Source organism: Oncorhynchus nerka, linkage group LG27 (assembly GCF_034236695.1).
Source record: "Oncorhynchus nerka isolate Pitt River linkage group LG27, Oner_Uvic_2.0, whole genome shotgun sequence".
In the NCBI taxonomy this organism is placed as follows: domain Eukaryota; kingdom Metazoa; phylum Chordata; class Actinopteri; order Salmoniformes; family Salmonidae; genus Oncorhynchus; species Oncorhynchus nerka.
In genome coordinates, this window is record NC_088422.1 from 52,336,771 (window position 1) to 52,356,131 (window position 19,361).

At 44.5% G+C, this 19,361-nt stretch overlaps 1 protein-coding gene across 5 annotated transcripts in view; it reads right to left on the minus strand.

Moving 5' to 3' along the window:
- Window positions 1–19,361, minus strand: part of ddx31 (DEAD (Asp-Glu-Ala-Asp) box polypeptide 31) — a 76,863-nt gene that overhangs the window by 41,187 nt on the left and 16,315 nt on the right. For all 5 annotated transcript variants that reach the window (XM_065011774.1, XM_065011773.1, XM_029638580.2 and 2 more), the window contains exons 13-20: window positions 14,977–15,194; window positions 13,414–13,566; window positions 12,613–12,672; window positions 7,637–7,687; window positions 7,390–7,529; window positions 6,220–6,304; window positions 5,972–6,083; window positions 5,309–5,492 (exon numbers count right to left, since the gene is read on the minus strand). In XM_065011774.1, coding sequence (XP_064867846.1) covers window positions 5,309–5,492; window positions 5,972–6,083; window positions 6,220–6,304; window positions 7,390–7,529; window positions 7,637–7,687; window positions 12,613–12,672; window positions 13,414–13,566; window positions 14,977–15,194 — 1,003 coding nt within the window. The remainder of the gene's footprint in view (window positions 1–5,308; window positions 5,493–5,971; window positions 6,084–6,219; window positions 6,305–7,389; window positions 7,530–7,636; window positions 7,688–12,612; window positions 12,673–13,413; window positions 13,567–14,976; window positions 15,195–19,361) is intronic.

The window sequence follows — 19,361 nt, forward strand, 5'->3', positions numbered from 1 at the left end:
GTCAAGTCTTGTATGGCCTGTACATGTTCATTAGAGTCAATTAGTGTTTAGCCAAAAACGGTTCGGACGCCACAGACAGCAGTTGGCAGATCGTCTATACCGACTTCAGACGAGTCTCCTGACACTTGTGGAGTCTCCTGACACGCGGGTGTGCGGAAATCGACTGTAGGGGGTTAACCTTTTTGGGATAGGGGACAGCATTTTCACTTTTGGATGAATAAGGTGCCCAGAGTGAACTGCCGCTTGGCCTACCGAATACACAGTGTCTATGGGGTCAAGTTGCACTTCCTACGGCTTCCACTAGATGTCAACCGTCTATAGAAACTTGTTTCGGGCTTCTGCTATAAAAGAGGGGGGAATGGGAGCTGAATGAGTCATGGGTCTGGCAGAGTGTCTCAGGCTCGTGACGCGCGCTCCCGACAGAGTTAGCTCTCGTTCCAGTGCTTTTCTTCAGACAATGAAATTCTCCGGTTGGAACGTTATTGATGATTTATGTTAAAAACATACTAAAGATTGATTCCATACATTGTTTGACTTGTTACTACGACCAGTAACGGAACTTTTAGAGTTTTTGTCTGGACGAAGTGCTCGTGCCTCATGAAGATGGATTATTGGGCTGAACACGCTAACAACAAGTGGCTATTTGGACATAAATGATGGACTTTATGGACCAAATCAGTCATTTATTGTCTTACTGGGATTCCTGGGAGTGCCTTCTGATGAAGATCATCAAAGGCAAGTGAATATTTATAACGTTATTTCTAACTTCTGTTGACTCCAACATGGCGGGTATTTCTCTGGCTGGATTGGGCTCGGAGCGCCGTACTCAGATGAAGTTTTATTGAAATCTGACACAGCGGTTGCATTAAGAAGACGTCTATCTTTAATTCTGTGAATAACACTTGTATCTTTTATCAATGTTTATTATGAGTATTTCTGCAAAATCACCGGATGTAACGCACCAATGTAAACAGATTCTTGGATATAAATATGCACATTATCAAACAAAACATACATGTATTGTGTAACATGATGTCCTATGAGTGTCATCTGATGAAGATCAAAGGTTAGTGATTCATTTTATCTATATATTTCTGCTTTTTGTGACTCCTATCTTTGGCTGGAAAAATGGCTGTGTGTTTTTTTGACTTGGCTATGACCTAACAATCATATGTTGTGCTTAATTTGTAAAGCCTTTTTGAAATCGGACACGATGGGTAGATTAACAAGATGCTTATCTTTCATTTGCTGTATTGGACTTAGCTCTTGCTCCTACCCGACACGCAGGCGTCCCATCTAGACATCTGGAAATGCAAATGCGCTACGCTAAATGCTAATAGCACTCGTTAAAACTCAAACGTTCATTAAAATACACATGCAGGGTACTGAATTAAAGCTACACTCGTTGTGAATCCAGGCAACAAGTCAGATTTTTAAAATGCTTTTCGGCGAAAGCATGAGAAGCTATTATCTGATAGCATGTAACACCCCAAAAGACCCGCAGGGGACGTAAACAAAATAATTAGCATAGTCGGCGCTACACAAAACGCACAAATAAAATATAAAACATTCATTACCTTTGACCATCTTTGTTGGCACTCCTAGATGTCCCATAAACATCACTATTGGGTCTTCTTTTCGATTAAATCGGTCCATATATAGCCTAGATATCGATCTATGAAGACTGTGTGATCAAGGAAAAAAATAGCGTTTTATAACGTAACGTCAATTTTTTTAATTAAAAAAGTCGACGATAAACTTTCACAAAACACTTCGAAATACTTTTGTAATGCAACTTTAGATATTAGTAAACGTTAATAATCGATCAAATTGATCACGGGGCGATCTGTATTCAATAGCAGCAGGTCTTGAAATCATGTTCGATATTCTCTCTTTCATAACTTCCTCCGGTGTACCCGATGACAGGAAGTGCCTATTCTTCATTTCACCAAGGATTAACTTCAACCCAATTGCCAAGACTGGCGACATAGTGTGGAAGCTGTAGGAATTGTAAACTGGGCGCTATCTATTTTCCCCTGCCATAGACAATACAGAGAACTGGTGGAGTTTTTTTTTTTTTGGTGAACATTTTTCCTTGGGGTTTTGCCTGCTACACACGTTCTGTTATAGTCACAGACATGATTTAACCAGTTTTAGAAACTTCCGAGTGTTTTCTATCCACACATACTAATCATATGCATATACTATATTCCTGGCATGAGTAGCAGGACGTTGAAATTTTGCGCGATTTTTAACAAAAAGTTGAAAAAAATGACCCGATCTTTAAGAGGTTTTAAGCACATTTTTTTTACAACTTAACTTATTTAGGCTTGTCAAAACAAAGGGTTTAAATACCTCACTCAAGACATTTCTTAAAATATTATTCCACTCTGACATTATGGGGTATTGTGTGTAGGCCAGTGACACAATCTCAATTTAATAAATGTTTTATTCGGGCTGTAACAAAACATTCTAAATGCTTACTCTATAATAATACACTAAATCAAGATGACACATTACACATCATGAAATATATTGAGCCAAAAATTACAAACAGCCTAGAACTGGCAAATAGAATGCAATTGAATGAATATACAATTGACTTCAATGTGATTTTAATATACAGGCCTACGTAGCCCATTTATCTTTTGCAGTCATCTCTGTTTTCACTTCAAACAATTTTATTCTTTACTTGTTTGTAACAATTGCAAAGAAATTGGCAACGTTGTATTTGTAGTCAACTTCGTTCTGAAGTTATCGGCGGTCACAGCGCAACAGAAAACGTAATTATGTGTTTAGCTGAGCTCTTCTGTGTATAAAGTGACTGGGAAGGGCAAAAAAGCATCTAAGGCAGTCGGTAAATAACAAACGTTTTCAAGTACAACTTTAGTAATAATGGTTTTGGGAAACAACCGAAGATGGTAAGACAGTTCTAGCAATGATCTTAATGCTATGAACGCTTTGGGAAACGAGTCCCAAGACCCTGGTCAAAAGTAGTGCATTATATATGGAATAAGGTGCCACTTGAGACACACACAGGAAAAAAACATGAACCATACTCTTACATCAAGGTGATGGGCAAGGAATCTTTTTACAAACCTAGCTCGCCGAAACCAAATGAACCAAGTTCCACTGAGCTGAACGTCAGTCAGATTGCATATATCTATAGCAGGTGCTAGCTGCTAGCTTGCTGTAGAAGTGAGAGCCCACGCTAATCAGTCCAAGCAGCGCAGAATAAACTAACATGTCTCCCACAATCAGCAGGCTAATGAGCACTATGGCACCCTGCTGAGCTGACCTTCCTTCCCTCTCTGTGCTGCGCTGCCTGCGTCTGTCTGGAGGGCGAGTCCAGGCCAAGCAGCCAGCCAGAAGTCAGTCAGGCCAGAACCTGAGTGCTAAGCCTCAGGGGAATCCCTCAGATGACCACTAATAGCTGTGTGAGAGTAGAGATGAGTGGAGGCAGGTCCAGTGTCAGACACCCCTAGTAACGGCCCCGCCTGGCCATACGGATCGTCCTCTGGGAGTCTAGACATACAGCCACTCCTCTACACCCAGAGGGACAGGAATGGCAGCTCGCTATGGCTGATATTTCAAAAGCAAAAAAAGGGCAGCTTCCTCTATTGCACACATGCAGTTGAAGCCGGAAGTCACTAAACTATTTTTTCAACCACTCCACAAATTTCTTGTGAACAAACTATAGTTTCGGCAAGCTGGTTAGGATATCTACTTTGTGCATGACAAGTAATTTTTCCAACAATTGTTTAAAGACTTTATCTCAGAGGTTATTTCACTTACCTCACCATATCACAATTCCAGTGGGTCAGAAGCTTACATACACTAAGTTGTCTGTGCCTTTAAACAGCTTGGGAAAAACCCAGAAAATGCTTTAGAAGCTTCTGCTAATTTACATCATTTGAGTACCTGTGGATGCATTTCAAGGCCTACCTTCAAACTCAGTGCCTCTTTGCTTGACATCATGGGAAAATCAAAAGAAATGAGACAAAAAGGCAGAAAAAAAATGTGTAGACCTCCACAAGTCTGGTTCATCCAGCAATTTCCAAACCCCTGAAGGTACCACATTCATCTGTACAAACAATAGTATAAGTAGTAAAAGTATAAACACCATGGGACCACGCAGCCATCATACCGCTAAGGAAGGAGACGTGTTCTGTCTCCTAGAGATGAACGTACTTTGGTGCGAAAAGAGCAAATCAATCCCAGAACATCAACAAAGGACCTTATGAAGATGCTGTAGGAAACCGGTACAAAAGTATCTATATCCACAGTAAAACGAGTCCTATATCGACATAAGCTGAAAGGCCTCTCAGCAAGGAAGAAGCCACTGCTCCCAAACCGCCATAAAAAAGCCAGACTACAGTCTGCAACTGCACATGGGGACAAAGATTGTACTTTTTGGAGAAATGTCCTCTGGCCTGATGAAACAAAAATAGATCTGTTTGGCCATAATGACCATCATTATGTTTGGAGGAAAAGGGACAATGCTTGCAAGCCGAAGAACACCATCCCAACAGTGAAGCACGGCAGCATCATGTTGTGGAGGTGCTTTGCTGCAAGAGGGACTGGCACATTTCACAAAATAGATGGCATCATGAGGGAGGAAAAATGATGTGGATATATTGAAGCAACATCTCAAGACATCAGTTAAAGCTTGGTCACAAATGGGTCTTCCAAATGGACAATGACCCCAAGCATATTTCCAAAGTTGTGGCAAAATGGCTTAAGGACAACAAAGTCAAGGTATTGGAGTGGCCATCACAAAGCCCTGACCTCAATCCTATAGAAAATGTGTGGGCAGAACTGAAAGTGTGTGCGAGCAAGGAGGCCTACATACCTGACTCAGTTACACCAGCTCTGTCAGGAGGAATTCACCCAACTTATTGTGGGAAGCTTGTGGAAGATTACCCGAAACATTTGACCCAAGACAAACAATTTAAAGACAATGGTACCAAATTCCACATGAGTATGTAAACTTCTAACCCACTGAGAATGTCACGAAAGAAATAAAAGCTGAAATAAATGATTCTCTGCTATTATGACATTTCACATTCTTAAAATAAAGTGGTGATCCTAACACCTAAAACAGGGAATTTTTACTAGGATTAATGTTAGGAATTGTGAAAAACAGAGTTTAATATATGTAGGTGTATGTAAACTTCCGACTTCAACTGTACATGCATACATGCTAAACACCACATTTTTACATTAAAAAAAAGAAGATGTATGAATGACAGTAAGAAAGTGACAGACAGTTCAGGAATGCTAGCGGTGCCGCAGTGTTTAGGCTCACCTCTTGCCCTTGGCCTGTCCCTTGTCTTTGTTGGAGCCCTTGGCAGGGGCAGTGACCAGGCCCTGTGGGGCGTCCCTCAGGCCGAAGCTCTTGGCGGCATGGCCCAGGTGCAGGGCTTTGATATGGAAGATGTGCTTCATGTTGGATGGGTAGGCAGTGTACGCCCGTAGGAAGGACTGCAAGGCTAAAGCAACAGAGGAAAGAGATGAGTGAACATCACTAAAACGAGGACCACAAAACAGGGGTTTAAACCAGTCAACCAGACAAACTGTTAGTGAGAATATCATTCTCTCATAATGAGGAAGCCGTTCTTTTGATTCTGTACCCAAACTTTCCTGCTATATAATGTCAATGATCACGTTAAACATAGAATTCTTCGCTTTTTTTGTCTGTTTAACCCAGCAATGTTGGGTGAAGTTGGTTTGTAAACGCATGGTGATTATGCATTTAACTTGAATTTATTTAATTTTTTACCCATGCTTAAATCTTTTTTTTTTGTGTGTGTTATTCCCAACTATTTGATTTTCTTTAATGTTAGGATTCTGTTTTAAAAATGGAAAGGGGGAGGTGCCATACTATCCCTCTCCTGCAGTTTTCCTTTGTCTTTAAACTCTCATCTTATGGTCTTTTCTTGTGTGCAAATTTTAAACAAATTTAACACACCTCTCTTGGCTGCTTGGACAGAGTTGTTATCGTTATGGACAACGTTCTCAAACTCCGTCTGTAGGACAGTTGCTCTTTCCTGCACCTCCTGCTCCGGAGCCCCGGAAGACTTCTACAGACACACACAGGTGCACAACACACACAAGTTATGTGGATTGAACTGACCAGAAGGAAAGCACTTTTAACATTGGTGAAAGCTGAATATAGTCTTATAAGTATAAAATGTGTTGAGCTTGTTGCTACCTCACCTTGCCGTCATACTTTCCCCTGACTTTGAAGCGGTCGTCCAGCATTAGCGTTGACAGAATCATCTCCATCTTCATCTCAGACAGGCTGGAGGAACAGTTGACAACAGGGGTGTATTCATTAGTGCACTGTGCAAACCGTAGCAAACCGTTTTGATGCAGAAAACATTTGAAAACAAAAACAAGAGTTTCTTATTGGACAAATTCAGGTAGGTCCATTCCATTTTTTGGCCCCTATGGTTACATTTGCTTCCTAGTGAATACACCCCAGACACCCTGAGTTCCACTGTGGACTGCTTTCAAAAAACTACCAAGTACATTTGGGGAAATTCAAACATTGTGACATAGCCTCAAACGGGTGCTTGTTCTAAAGACACAAAGTAGTGAGACTTTTGTAGTATGACTTTCTATTGGATCTCTCCGGATGTCTTACTCCCTCGTCCTAAACCCTTTTAATAAACCTATAGCACAGTGGTTCCCAAATTGTGGGTTCGGCAGGAGGCCACAAACCACAATGGCCTCCCAGATCAATAAAGACAATGGCCTTTTTGAAATGTTAGCCCATTTCAAACAAACTCCTGTGCGTGCACATATCACATGAATATACATTAGACATGTCAAAATGTACAGAATTGCATGAACATTTGCTTAACCATTTTCTTTGCGCCCCATGACAAAATGTATAGAATTGCAGGAAATACGCTTTAAACCTGCTAAAAACTCTCTCCGCCAACAAGAGGGGTGTGAACAGTTTGTGTCATGAACAGTGCTTGTGCCCATAAAAATAGATGTGGGGTGCGGTATGTTCCGCAGTGGCGGTGTGATTAGTCTAGTCCTGGTAGGCACGTGACCATAGAGGGTGACAGCTCTGGCTGGCTCTGCTCAGTGGCTGTCAGTGCTCCCCTTCACAGAGATTGAGCTGCCCTGACGATTCAGCCCGGGCTACACTAAGAGCTTGGGAATGAAGCATTAGTGTGTGTGTGTATGAGAACAGGACTGGGAGAGAAAAGTGTTTCACGGTCTTATATGGAGCATAGAAAAGTACAAATAAGACTAACTTTAGAGTTGGAGACGCAGACACTGTGTGGAGATGTGTCACACAACCATAAAAAGGTTGTGAACATGGCAACACGGGTTAGAGAAGGGATGTTGAGTGATCATCCACAGACCTACCTGATATTGTGATTTGCTAGAGAAGTGACATAGGACATTTCAGCAGGGGTGAGAAAGAGAAGGCTGCTTCCCTTAGCTCCTATACGGGCAGTTCGCCCGACGCGGTGCACATACTCTGCTGGAGTGGTTGGAGGGTTGTACTGAAACACACAGACACACAAATTACTAATTTAAATTCAAATATCTGACATTTCACTTGGAAACCCTCTATGGACAGTAATGTCATGTTCTTATATTAGAATTTTACCTGTACAATCCATGTCACCTGAGGCATGTCAAGTCCACGTGCTGCAACATCCTGGAGAAAAAAATAAAAAATAATGATTTTGATGTCGTGGACCTCCCAATGCAAGGCTGAAACCAACCCTCTGACTTTTAGGTAAGATTTAATAAGTAGGTAAGAAGTAGTACATTTTCCTGGTCAAATGTGTGCACGCACAGGAGTTTGTTTGAAATGGGCTAACATTTCAAAAAGGCCATTGTCTTTATTGGTCTGGGAGGCCCTTGTGGTTTGTGGCCAGCTACACTGCTGTAGCGTATAATATAAATAAATAGCTGATATTAGAGTGCTAGGAAGAGGGAAGATGCTGCATGGAGCTCTGGGCCTTCGGTTGCCAGTGGCAGGGCCAGGATGAGCTGTGTATTGGCCGGGCACACTGGACTGCCTAGGGAGGGGTGGAGTAGCGATGCTGGCCTGGCCAGCCAGTACAGATGGAGGCCAGTGATGGGCCCTGCCAAGCCTGTCAGACGGATTAGAACCACTTATTCATTCAGCCTTGTCATTTAGAATTAAGGGTTCTCTCATTCACACACATTTAATTTCCCCAAAATGAAGTTGTCATTGTTGATATTGTTTTGACACCGTGGGACGGTGTGCCTCAGTGGCTGGTTGAAGGAATGCAAGTCCAAACGAATGGCAAAGGACAAATATCTAGAAACTAAGCAATTGAATTGAACGACCAATTGAATGACCAATCAAGTAGTGAAGGAGATGGGGGGGGGGGGGGGGGTAAGAAACAGAGAGAGAGGGGTGTAAGGAAGGATGACAAGAACTGGCCATGCAACCTTTCACAACATCAAGTGAAAATGATTTTGAGAGGCAACAGTTCTGGGTTTAAGTCCATGGCAAGCTCAGTTGCCTAGGGAACTTTTTAGCAAATTGCCAAAGCTAATGGAAAGAGAAGCTGGGCTGGTTCCCGCAGGGCAGGGATATTCTGTATTTTTCTTCCAGCAAACAGGGGATGATACTCAGGCCACTCACTGCCTGGGACCCAGGGCTACACAATTTAGACCTGGTACGACAGTCATTATTTAATCTAACTGTTTCCCTCAACCCGCAGGAAGATAGTTCCGGGTTGGAGCGAGCGGTCGCATTCGCACTTCGGCCCGCAGGTAGTATAACTTTTCATTACATTTCACTATAGCACAACGGTTTGATTCGTCTAATCTTAGCAATTTCTTCTTAGCTAGCTACATAGCCGTCTTTGTATCAAAGATAATTGTGTAGTCTAGAGCGATTTTCTAGGTTAGCTAGCCAGCTATTGTCGTTCTTTTAACACAACGTAACGTAATCAACACTGCTAGGTAGCCAGCTAGCCCCCGAATAGCAGCACTGTAGAAACTATCACACTCAACGGAACGACTTGATTAGTGTAGTGTCAACAACGCAGCCACTGCCAGCTAGCCTACAAAGTCAACAACGCAGCCACTGCCAGCTAGCCTACTTCAGCAGTACTGTATCATTTTAATCATTTTAGTCAATAAGATTCTTGCTACGTAAGCTTAACTTTCTGAACATTCGAGACGTGTAGTCCACTTGTCATTCCAATCTCCTTTGCATTAGCGTAGCCTCTTGTGTAGCCTGTCAACTATGTGTCTGTCTATCCCTGTTCTCTCCTCTCTGCACAGACCATACAAACGCTCCACACCGCGTGGCCGCGGCCACCTAATCTGGTGGTCCCAGCGCGCACGACCCACGTGGAGTTCCAGGTCTCCGGTAGCCTCTGGAACTGCCGATCTGCGGCCAACAAGGCAGAGTTCATCTCAGCCTATGCCTCCCTCCAGTCCCTCGACTTCTTGGCACTGACGGAAACATGGATCACCACAGACAACACTGCTACTCCTACTGCTCTCTCTTCGTCTGACCACGTGTTCTCGCACACCCGAGAGCTTCTGGTCAGCGGGGTGGTGGCACCGGGATCCTCATCTCTCCCAAGTGGTCATTCTCTCTTTCTCCCCTTACCCATCTGTCTATCGCCTCCTTTGAATTCCATGCTGTCACAGTTACCAGCCCTTTCAAGCTTAACATCCTTATCATTTATCGCCCTCCAGGTTCCCTCGGAGAGTTCATCAATGAGCTTGATGCCTTGATAAGCTCCTTTCCTGAGGACGGCTCACCTCTCACAGTTCTGGGCGACTTTAACCTCCCCACGTCTACCTTTGACTCATTCCTCTCTGCCTCCTTCTTTCCACTCCTCTCCTCTTTTGACCTCACCCTCTCACCTTCCCCCCTACTCACAAGGCAGGAAATACGCTCGACCTCATCTTTACTAGATGCTGTTCTTCCACTAACCTCATTGCAACTCCTCCAAGTCTCCGACCACTACCTTGTATCATTTTCCCTCTCGCTCTCATCCAACACTTCCCACACTGCCCCTACTCGGATGGTATCGCGTCGTCCCAACCTTCGCTCTCTCTCCCCCGCTCTTCCCATCCTATCATCTCTTCCCTCTGCTAAAACCTTCTCAACCTATCTCCTGATTCTGCCTCCTCAACCCTCCTCTCCTCCCCCTTTCTGCATCCTTTGACTCTCTATGTCCCCTATCCTCCAGGCCGGCTCGGTCCTCCCCTCCCGCTCCGTGGCTCGACGACTCATTGCGAGCTCACAGAACAGGGCTCCCGGGCAGCCGAGCGGAAATGGAGGAAAACTCGCCTCCCTGCGGACCTGGCATCCTTTCACTCCCTCCTCTCTACATTTTCCTCTTCTCTCTCTGCTGCTAAAGCCACTTTCTACCACTCTAAATTCCAAGCATCTGCCTCTAACCCTAGGAAGCTCTTTGCCACCTTCTCCTCCCTCCTGAATCCCCCCCCCCTCCTCCTCCCTCTCTGCAGATGACTTCGTCAACCATTTTGAAAAGAAGGTCGACGACATCCGATCCTCGTTTGCCAAACGACACCGCTGGTTCTGCTCACACTGCCCTACCCTGTGCTCTGACCTCTTTCTCCCCTCTCTCTCCAGATGAAATCTTGCGTCTTGTGACGGCCGGCCGCCCAACAACCTGCCCGCTTGACCCTATCCCCTCCTCTCTTCTCCAGACCATTTCCGGAGACCTTCTCTCCCTTACCTCACCTCGCTCATCAACTCATCCCTGACCGCTGGCTACGTCCCTTCCGTCTTCAAGAGAGCGAGAGTTGCACCCCTTCTGAAAAAACCTACACTCGATCCCTCCGATGTCAACAACTACAGACCAGTATCCCTTCTTTCTTTTCTCTCCAAAACTCTTGAACGTGCCGTCCTTGGCCAGCTCTCCCGCTATCTCTCAGAATGACCTTCTTGATCCATATCAGTCAGGTTTCAAGACTAGTCATTCAACTGAGACTGCTCTTCTCTGTATCACGGAGGCGCTCCGCACTGCTAAAGCTAACTCTCTCTCCTCTGCTCTCATCCTTCTAGACCTATCGGCTGCCTTCGATACTGTGAACCATCAGATCCTCCTCTCCACCCTCTCCGAGTTGGGCATCTCCCGGCGCGGCCCACGCTTGGATTGCGTCCTACCTGACAGGTCACTCCTACCAGGTGGCGTGGCGAGAATCCGTCTCCACACCACGCGCTCTCACCACTGGTGTCCCCCAGGGCTCTGTTCTAGGCCCTCTCCTATTCTCGCTATACACCAAGTCACTTGGCTCTGTCATAACCTCACATGGTCTCTCCTATCATTGCTATGCAGACGACACACAACTAATCTTCTCCTTTCCCCTTCTGATGACCAGGTGGCGAATCGCATCTCTGCATGTCTGGCAGACATATCAGTGTGGATGACGGATCACCACCTCAAGCTGAACCTCGGCAAGACGGAGCTGCTCTTCCTCCCGGGGAAGGACTGCCCGTTCCATGATCTCGCCATCACGGTTGACAACTCCATTGTGTCCTCCTCCCAGAGCGCTAAGAACCTTGGCGTGATCCTGGACAACACCCTGTCGTTCTCAACTAACATCAAGGCGGTGGCCCGTTCCTGTAGGTTCATGCTCTACAACATCCGCAGAGTACGACCCTGCCTCACACAGGAAGCGGCGCAGGTCTTAATCCAGGCACTTGTCATCTCCCGTCTGGATTACTGCAACTCGCTGTTGGCTGGGCTCCCTGCCTGTGCCATTAAACCCCTACAACTCATCCAGAACGCTGCAGCCCGTCTGGTGTTCAACCTTCCCAAGTTCTCTCACGTCACCCCGCTCCTCCGCTCTCTCCACTGGCTTCCAGTTGAAGCTCGCATCCGCTACAAGACCATGGTGCTTGCCTACGGAGCTGTGAGGGGAACGGCACCTCAGTACCTCCAGGCTCTGATCAGGCCCTACACCCAAACAAGGGCACTGCGTTCAGCCACCTCTGGCCTGCTCGCCTCCCTACCACTGAGGAAGTACAGTTCCCGCTCAGCCCAGTCAAAACTGTTCGCTGCTCTGGCCCCCCAATGGTGGAACAAACTCCCTCACGACGCCAGGACAGCGGAGTCAATCACCACCTTCCGGAGACACCTGAAACCCCACCTCTTTAAGGAATACCTAGGATAGGATAAAGTAATCCCTCTCACCCCCCTTAAAAGATTTAGATGCACTACTGTTCCACTGGATGTCATAAGGTGAATGCACCAATTTGTAAGTCGCTCTGGATAAGAGCGTCTGCTAAATGACTTAAATGTAAATGTAAATGGTGGAACAAACTCCCTCACGACGCCAGGACAGCGGAGTCAATCACCACCTTCCGGAGACACCTGAAACCCCACCTCTTTCAGGAATACCTAGGATAGGATAAAGTAATCCTTCTCACCCCCCTAAAAGATTTAGATGCACTATTGTAAAGTGGCTGTTCCACTGGATGTCATAAGGTGAACGCACCAATTTGTAAGTCGCTCTGGATAAGAGCGTCTGCTAAATGACTTAAATGTAATGTAAATGTATATCCGGCGTCATTTAGGCCCAGGCAGTGTCTCAAACGTTGAGCTGGCTTACCGTACAGAGCAGAATTCCAGTCTTGCAGAGAGAGAACTCTTGAAAAACTTCTGTCCTTTCCTGTTAAAAATAAAGTTTGTTGTTTAATTTTGTACAGGTAAAAAATTATTTGACCATATAAGACAACACCAAAATCCATAAAGGGTATTTGTGGAGGACAATCTGTTTCAGGTGCAATAACAGCTGTGTCACCTGCCATCCTCGTCACAGGAGCAGTTGTAAGGGGCCCAAGCCTGTGCACTCCTATTCCCAAACACATCCATAATAACTCTGTCCGAATCCCAAATGGCATCCTATCCCCAACATAGTGCACTACGTTTGACCAAAGCAGTGCACTATATACGGAATAGGGTGCCATTTGAGACATAGATCCAGCCTCGATGACAGCCTCTGCCGTCCATACTGCCATTCCTCTTTAATATATAACCAGAGCTTGTGCCCACTGCCCATCTCCAGTCCCACGCCCCCAGAGGTGCCATATGGGCAGCCCCCGTTGACTGTCATTAGCGGCCCTGGGACAGGGGTGAACACTGGGCAGGGCATTAGCCCTCAGCTCCTCCCCGGGTACAGCCACAGGGCATGGCCTGGTGACTGCCACACTACACCAGCTGGTTAGTGGCAACACAGGGCATGGTATAGCCACTCTCTGACCCTGACTAAAAGCAGCCTTCATTGGAAAGACTGTGCTGCTGCTCCAGAGAAGGCCCTGGAAGTGATGCCTGTTTAACACAAATGTAAAAAAGTCCTGTACTAACATGCAGTCACATGGGTACATGGTAGGTTAAAAAAGTAGGTTCTCACCTCCTGCTTCATGTTGCCGTGGAGACGGAAGAAGCTGAGCGTAGGCTGCTGTTTGGCTTTTGGCCCAGAGAGCACGGCGTTGAAAAGGTTCAGCAGGAACTCCACTGCCTCACAACTCGACACAAACACAATTATCTTGTGACCCTTCTCAAACTGCAGGGGTGAGAGGATAAACACAGCCATAATATAAAATGGGACAATGTGCATATCCTTTACTTTAGGGATGCAAATTTCAGTAACTTTTGCTGCCGAATAAAAAAATATCATTAACCGGTTAACAAACAGTAAAAAAAAATCTAAACAGTAAAACGACATGACCAACAGAAAATACTATTAGAGATCTGTATATTTTTTATTTATTTTACCTTTATTTTACTAGGCAAGTCAGTTAAGAACAAATTCTTATTTTCAATGACGGCCTAGGAACAGTGGGTTAACTGCCTGTTCAGGGGCAGAACGACAGATTTGTACCTTGTCAGCTCGGGATTCGATATAATGACGAGACGCTTATTTATCCGCCCTAACAGTGTTAAAAAGCTTGAAGGCAGGCGACATAGAAACGCATTGGGCTTATTTTGGACAGATTTTGGCGAGAATGAAACCTCTCGCTTCGCCTCTTGCTCTCTGATACTAGGCATGCACACAAGGACCGGACAGTTTCCCTTACGAGCTTAATGGAAACATGCGCCAAAAGCGAGCCTATTGTCTTATCAGTCAAAATTGAATAGACAATTATTGAACATGTAACTCCTGTAATGAAGCAGTGGCAAAAATATATACACAGTGTATATATATATTAAAAAAAAGGCATTCAAACATTTGCCAAAATGCAATTCGGGGGAAAACACCACTTGAAACAGCACACCTAATGCGAGCGGTTCCATATGTGACAGAGGAAAATCTGTTAGAAACTTAGAAAGAGGGGTGCATAGTAAGTATAACAACTAGGATGCGTTGGTAATATGACTAAGATTGGGCATTTGGCTTCTGGGAAACGAAAGTTATGAAAACCAATAGAACGGGAGAGAAACACGCAATTTAATTTAGAATCGTTGCACAGTGACTGGGCTTACGAAAAGCAAGTTCCACTCCACTGAGGATCTAATCTTACGCGGTCTGACATGTGGTCGGATATTCCACTCCTCAAACTAGGCTCTGTATGCTGTGCACGTGTCATAAGATGCATGAGGACTAAAGAAAATACACACGCGCCAATTCAATTCCACTAAATTATGCAAATTAGCCTGCAGACCAATAAGCACGACTGGTCAAATGTCATTTTCAGAAGCTAACCGATTAACATCCCTACTTAGTTTCCCAGAATGGTAAGACTAATTGAGCTCCCTGATTTAACACGAACAATAAGATAGGTTGATATTTGGGGGTTGGCTATCTGCATGTGGACTGTGCATTCTGGGCAGAAGTTTCTCCCAGGCACAGATCTAGGACCACCTTCACATCCCACAAGCCTAATCTCAATCTTTAGTGAGAGAAAAGCTAAAACTGACCCAAGATCAGATCAGCATCTAGGGAAAACTTCACCCAATACCAGACCCTGCTTACCTTGCACTTGGACAGGATGAAGGCTGCCAGGCAGACCAGCCTTAGTTTGCTGGGAACCACCACCATGTGCTGCTGCAGCCTCTCAGGAACAGCAAAGCGGTCCGACTTGCCCTGGACTGTGGTGGGGTCCGGAGTTAGATTGTTGATCCCCTCAGAGTTCTCTCCCACCTGGATGCTGACCGGCTCCTTCATGCTGATCGCAGCTAACCGGGATAAGCCTGCCAACACAACATTAATTAGAACAGTGAGGTAAATCGAGACACAATCTCAATTTAATTCATTTGAAATTCAGCCTGTAACAACAAAATGTGGAATAAGTGAAGGGGTATGAATACTGTCTGAAGGCACTGTACACGCATCTCTATGCCAGGCACACAGTGTTAGTGGTGTCATACACCGTCTTGTAAAATATCATACAAAATGTACAATGCAAAGTCCATTGTCACTCCCTAAATATGTACAGTTGACGTCAGAAGTTTACATACAAAGGTTGGAGTCATTAAAACTCGTTTTTCAACCACTCCACACATTTCTCGTTAATAAACTATAGTTTTGGCAAGTCGGTTAGGACATCAACTTTGTGCAAGACAAGTAATTTTTCCAACAATTGTTTACAGACAGAATATTTAGCTTATAATTCACTGTAAACCCAATTCCAGCGGTCAGTGTGCCTTTAAACTTGGAAAATTCCATGGCTTTAGAAGCTTCTGATTGACTCAAATGATGTCAATCAGCCTATTGGAGGTGTACCTTCAAGGCCTACCTTCAAACTCAGTGCCTCTGACATCATGGGAAAATCAAAAGAAATCATCCAAGACTTCAGGATAAAAAAAAAACTGTAGACTTCCACAAGTCTGGTTCATCCTTGGGAGCAATTTCCAAACGCCTGAAGGTACCACGTTCATCTGTACAAACAATAGTACGCAAGTATAAACACCATGGGACCATGCAGCCGTCAGCACTCAGGTAGGAGACGCGTTCTGTCTCCTAGAGACGAACGTACTTTGGTGCGAAAAGAGCAAATCAATCCCAGAACAACGGCAAAGGACCTAGTGAAGATGCTGAGGAAACAGGTACAAAAGTATCTATATCCACAGTAAAAACGAGTCCTATATCGACATAACCTGAAAGGCCGCTCAGCAAGGAAGAAGCCACTGCTCCAAAACCGTCAAGAAAAAGCTAGACTACGCTTTGCAACTGCACATGGGGACAAAGACCGTACTTTTTGGAGCAATGTTCTCTGGTCTGATGAAACAAAAATATAAACTGTTTGGCCACAATGACCATAGTTATGTTTCGAGGAAAAGGGGGAGGCTTGCAAGCCGAAAAACACTATCCCAACCGTGAAGCACCGGGGTGGCAGCATCATGTTGTGAGGGTGCTTTGCTGCAGGAGGGACTGGTGCACTTCAGAAAATAGATGGCTTCATGAGGAAGGAAAATTACGTGGATATATTGAAGCAACATCTCAAGACATCAGTCAGGAAGTTAAATCTTGGTTGTAAATGGGTCTTCCAAAATGGACAAGCATACTTCCAAAGTTGTGGCAAACTGGCTTAAGGACAGCAAAGGTGTTGGAGTGGCCATCACATGGCCCTGACCTCAATCCTACAGAAAATTTGTGGGCAGAAATTAAAAAGAGCGTGTGAGCAAGGAGGCCTACTAACCTGACTCCGTTACACCAGCTTTGTCAGGAGGAATGGGCTAAATTCACCCAACTTATTGCGTGAAGCTTGTGGAAGGCTACCCAAAATGTTTGACCCAAGTTGAACTATTTGAAAAGGCAATGCTATTAAATACTAACTGAATGTATGTAAACTTCTGACCAACTGGGAATGTGATGAAAGAAATAAAAGCTGATAAATAATTTTCGCAACTATTATTCTGACATTTCACATTCATAAAATAAAGTGGTGATCCTAACTGACCTAAGACAGGGAATTTTTACTAGGATTAAATGTCAGGAATTGTGAAAAACTGAGTTTAAATGTATTCGGCTACGGTGCATTTAAACTGTAAATGCCCCCAAAATATTTTTGGGGGTCAGTATGGTGTGTGTGTGTGTATGTGACAGGTTAAAGGAAATATTCATAGCCTGTTATACATTAAAAAGTATTAGTAAGTTCATAGTATGTGAGGATCTTAAAACATCTAAGGTTAAAAAGATCATGCATTCAGTATTAGTTGATAGAGATTGATAATTCATATAATTGTGTTAAAGTTCAAATCCGTACAAAGGGTACGAATTGTGAGAGGAATGTGTAAACGTTATATTGATTACTTTATTTTGTGGTGCCTAATGGAAGGGTAAAAATGTTAATCTGTGATCTCCTAAATGCTCTTAATCCATGAGCCTAAGATCGATTGCTCTGGTCTCCACCCAAGTTCCCGGGGAAATCGCAGTCTTTTCTCATTGCACTAAAAGTTATTATTGAGGAAACAAGACCGTATCACTCTCGTGATTATTTCTCCCCCCTTTCAGGGGCGTAACATGTAACCTTCATTTAACTAGGCAAGTCAGTTAAGAACAAACTCTTATTTACAATGACAGCCTACCCCGGCGACGCTGGGCCAATTGTGCACCGCCCTATGGGACTCCCAATCACAGCCGGATGTGATAGAGCCTGGATTCGAACCAGGGACTGTAGTTACGCCTCTTGCATTGAGATGCAGTGCCTTAGGCCTCTTCGTCCGTGTGTGTTAACTATTTAACTGTACTAGAATGCTTGAAAGGCCGCAAAAATGTTTAATATTTGTTATTGGTAAAGTTTTTTTTGGCAAGGAAAATATCAGACATCGGTATCAGCCAAAAATGTCATATTGGTGCATCACTAGACAGTGCATGTTAGAGCAAAAACCAAGACATGAGGTCAAAGGAATTGTCAGTAGAGCTCCGAGACAGGATTGTGTCAAGGCACAGATCTGTGAAAGTGTACCAAAAAATGTCTGCAGCATTGAAGGTCCCCAAGAACACAGTGGTCTCCATCATTCTTAAATGGGAGAAGTTTGCAATAACCAAGACTCGTCCTAGAGCTGGCAGCCTGGCCAAACTGAGCAATCGGGGGAGAAGGGCCTTGGTCAGGGAGTTGACCAAGGATCCAATGGTCACTCTGACAGAGCTCAAAAGTTCCTCTGTGGAGATGGGAGAACCTTCCAGAAGGACAACCATCTCCGCAGCACTACACCAATCAGGCCTTTATGGTAGAGTGACCAGACAGAAGCAACTCCTCAATATAAGGCACATGACAGACCACTAGGAGTTTGTCAAAAGGCACCTAAAGGACTCACACCATGAGAAACAAGACTGTCTGGTCTGATGAAACCAGCTACTGAACTCTTTGTCTGAATGCCAAGAGTCACGTCTGGACGTAACCTGGCACCATCCCTACGGTGAAGCATGGTGGTGGCAGCATCATGCTGTGGGGATGTTTTTCAGCGGCAGGGACTGGTTGGCTAGTCAGGATCGAGGAAAAGATTAACCGAGCAAATTAGAGAGATACTTGATGAAAGCCTGCTCCAGAGTACTTAGGATCTCAGACTGGGGCAAAGGTTCACCTTCCAACAGGACAACGACCCTAACTAAGCACACAGCCAAGACAACGCAGGAGTGGCTTCGGGACAGGTCTCAATGTCCTTGAGCAGCCCAGCCAGAGCCTAATCAAACATCTCTGTAGAGACGTGAAAAGAGCTGTTCAGCAACGCTCCCAATCCAACCTGACAGAGCTTGAGAGGGTCTGCAGAGAACAATGGGAGAAACTCCAAATACAGGTGTGCCAAGCTTGTAGCGTCATAGCCAAGAAGAAGAGGCTGTAATCACTGCCAAAGGTGCTTCAACAAAGTACTGAGTAAAGGGACTGAATTATTCTGTAAATGTGATCGATGTTTTTTTATGTATACATTTGTCAAATTTGACTCAGATGGGGAAGAAATTAATCATGACATCTCGGATGATTATTCTTCTAATTCTGAGCCTACACCTTATTTTTTATACATTTGCAACAACGTATAAAAACTTGTTTTCGCTTTGTCATTATGGGGTAGTGTGTGTAGATTGATTAACCTTTCTGGCGCAGTGGTCCCGCTAGCAACCCACCTCGACAACATCCGGTGAAATTGCAGAGCGCCAAAACCAAAATACAGAAAACGTAATATTAAACCTTCATGATAATACAAGTGTCATACATGATTCTTTAGCTTAGAATCTTGGCAATCTAACCACCTTCAAAAAGGCTTTACGGCGAAAGCACAGCATTCGATTATCTGGTCAGCGCCCCACAACAGCATATTATCCAAACAAGCACAAGCGTCACAAAATCCCAAATAGCAATAAAATAAGTGACTTACCTTTGCAGATCTTCCTCTGATCACAATCACAAGAGTCCCAGG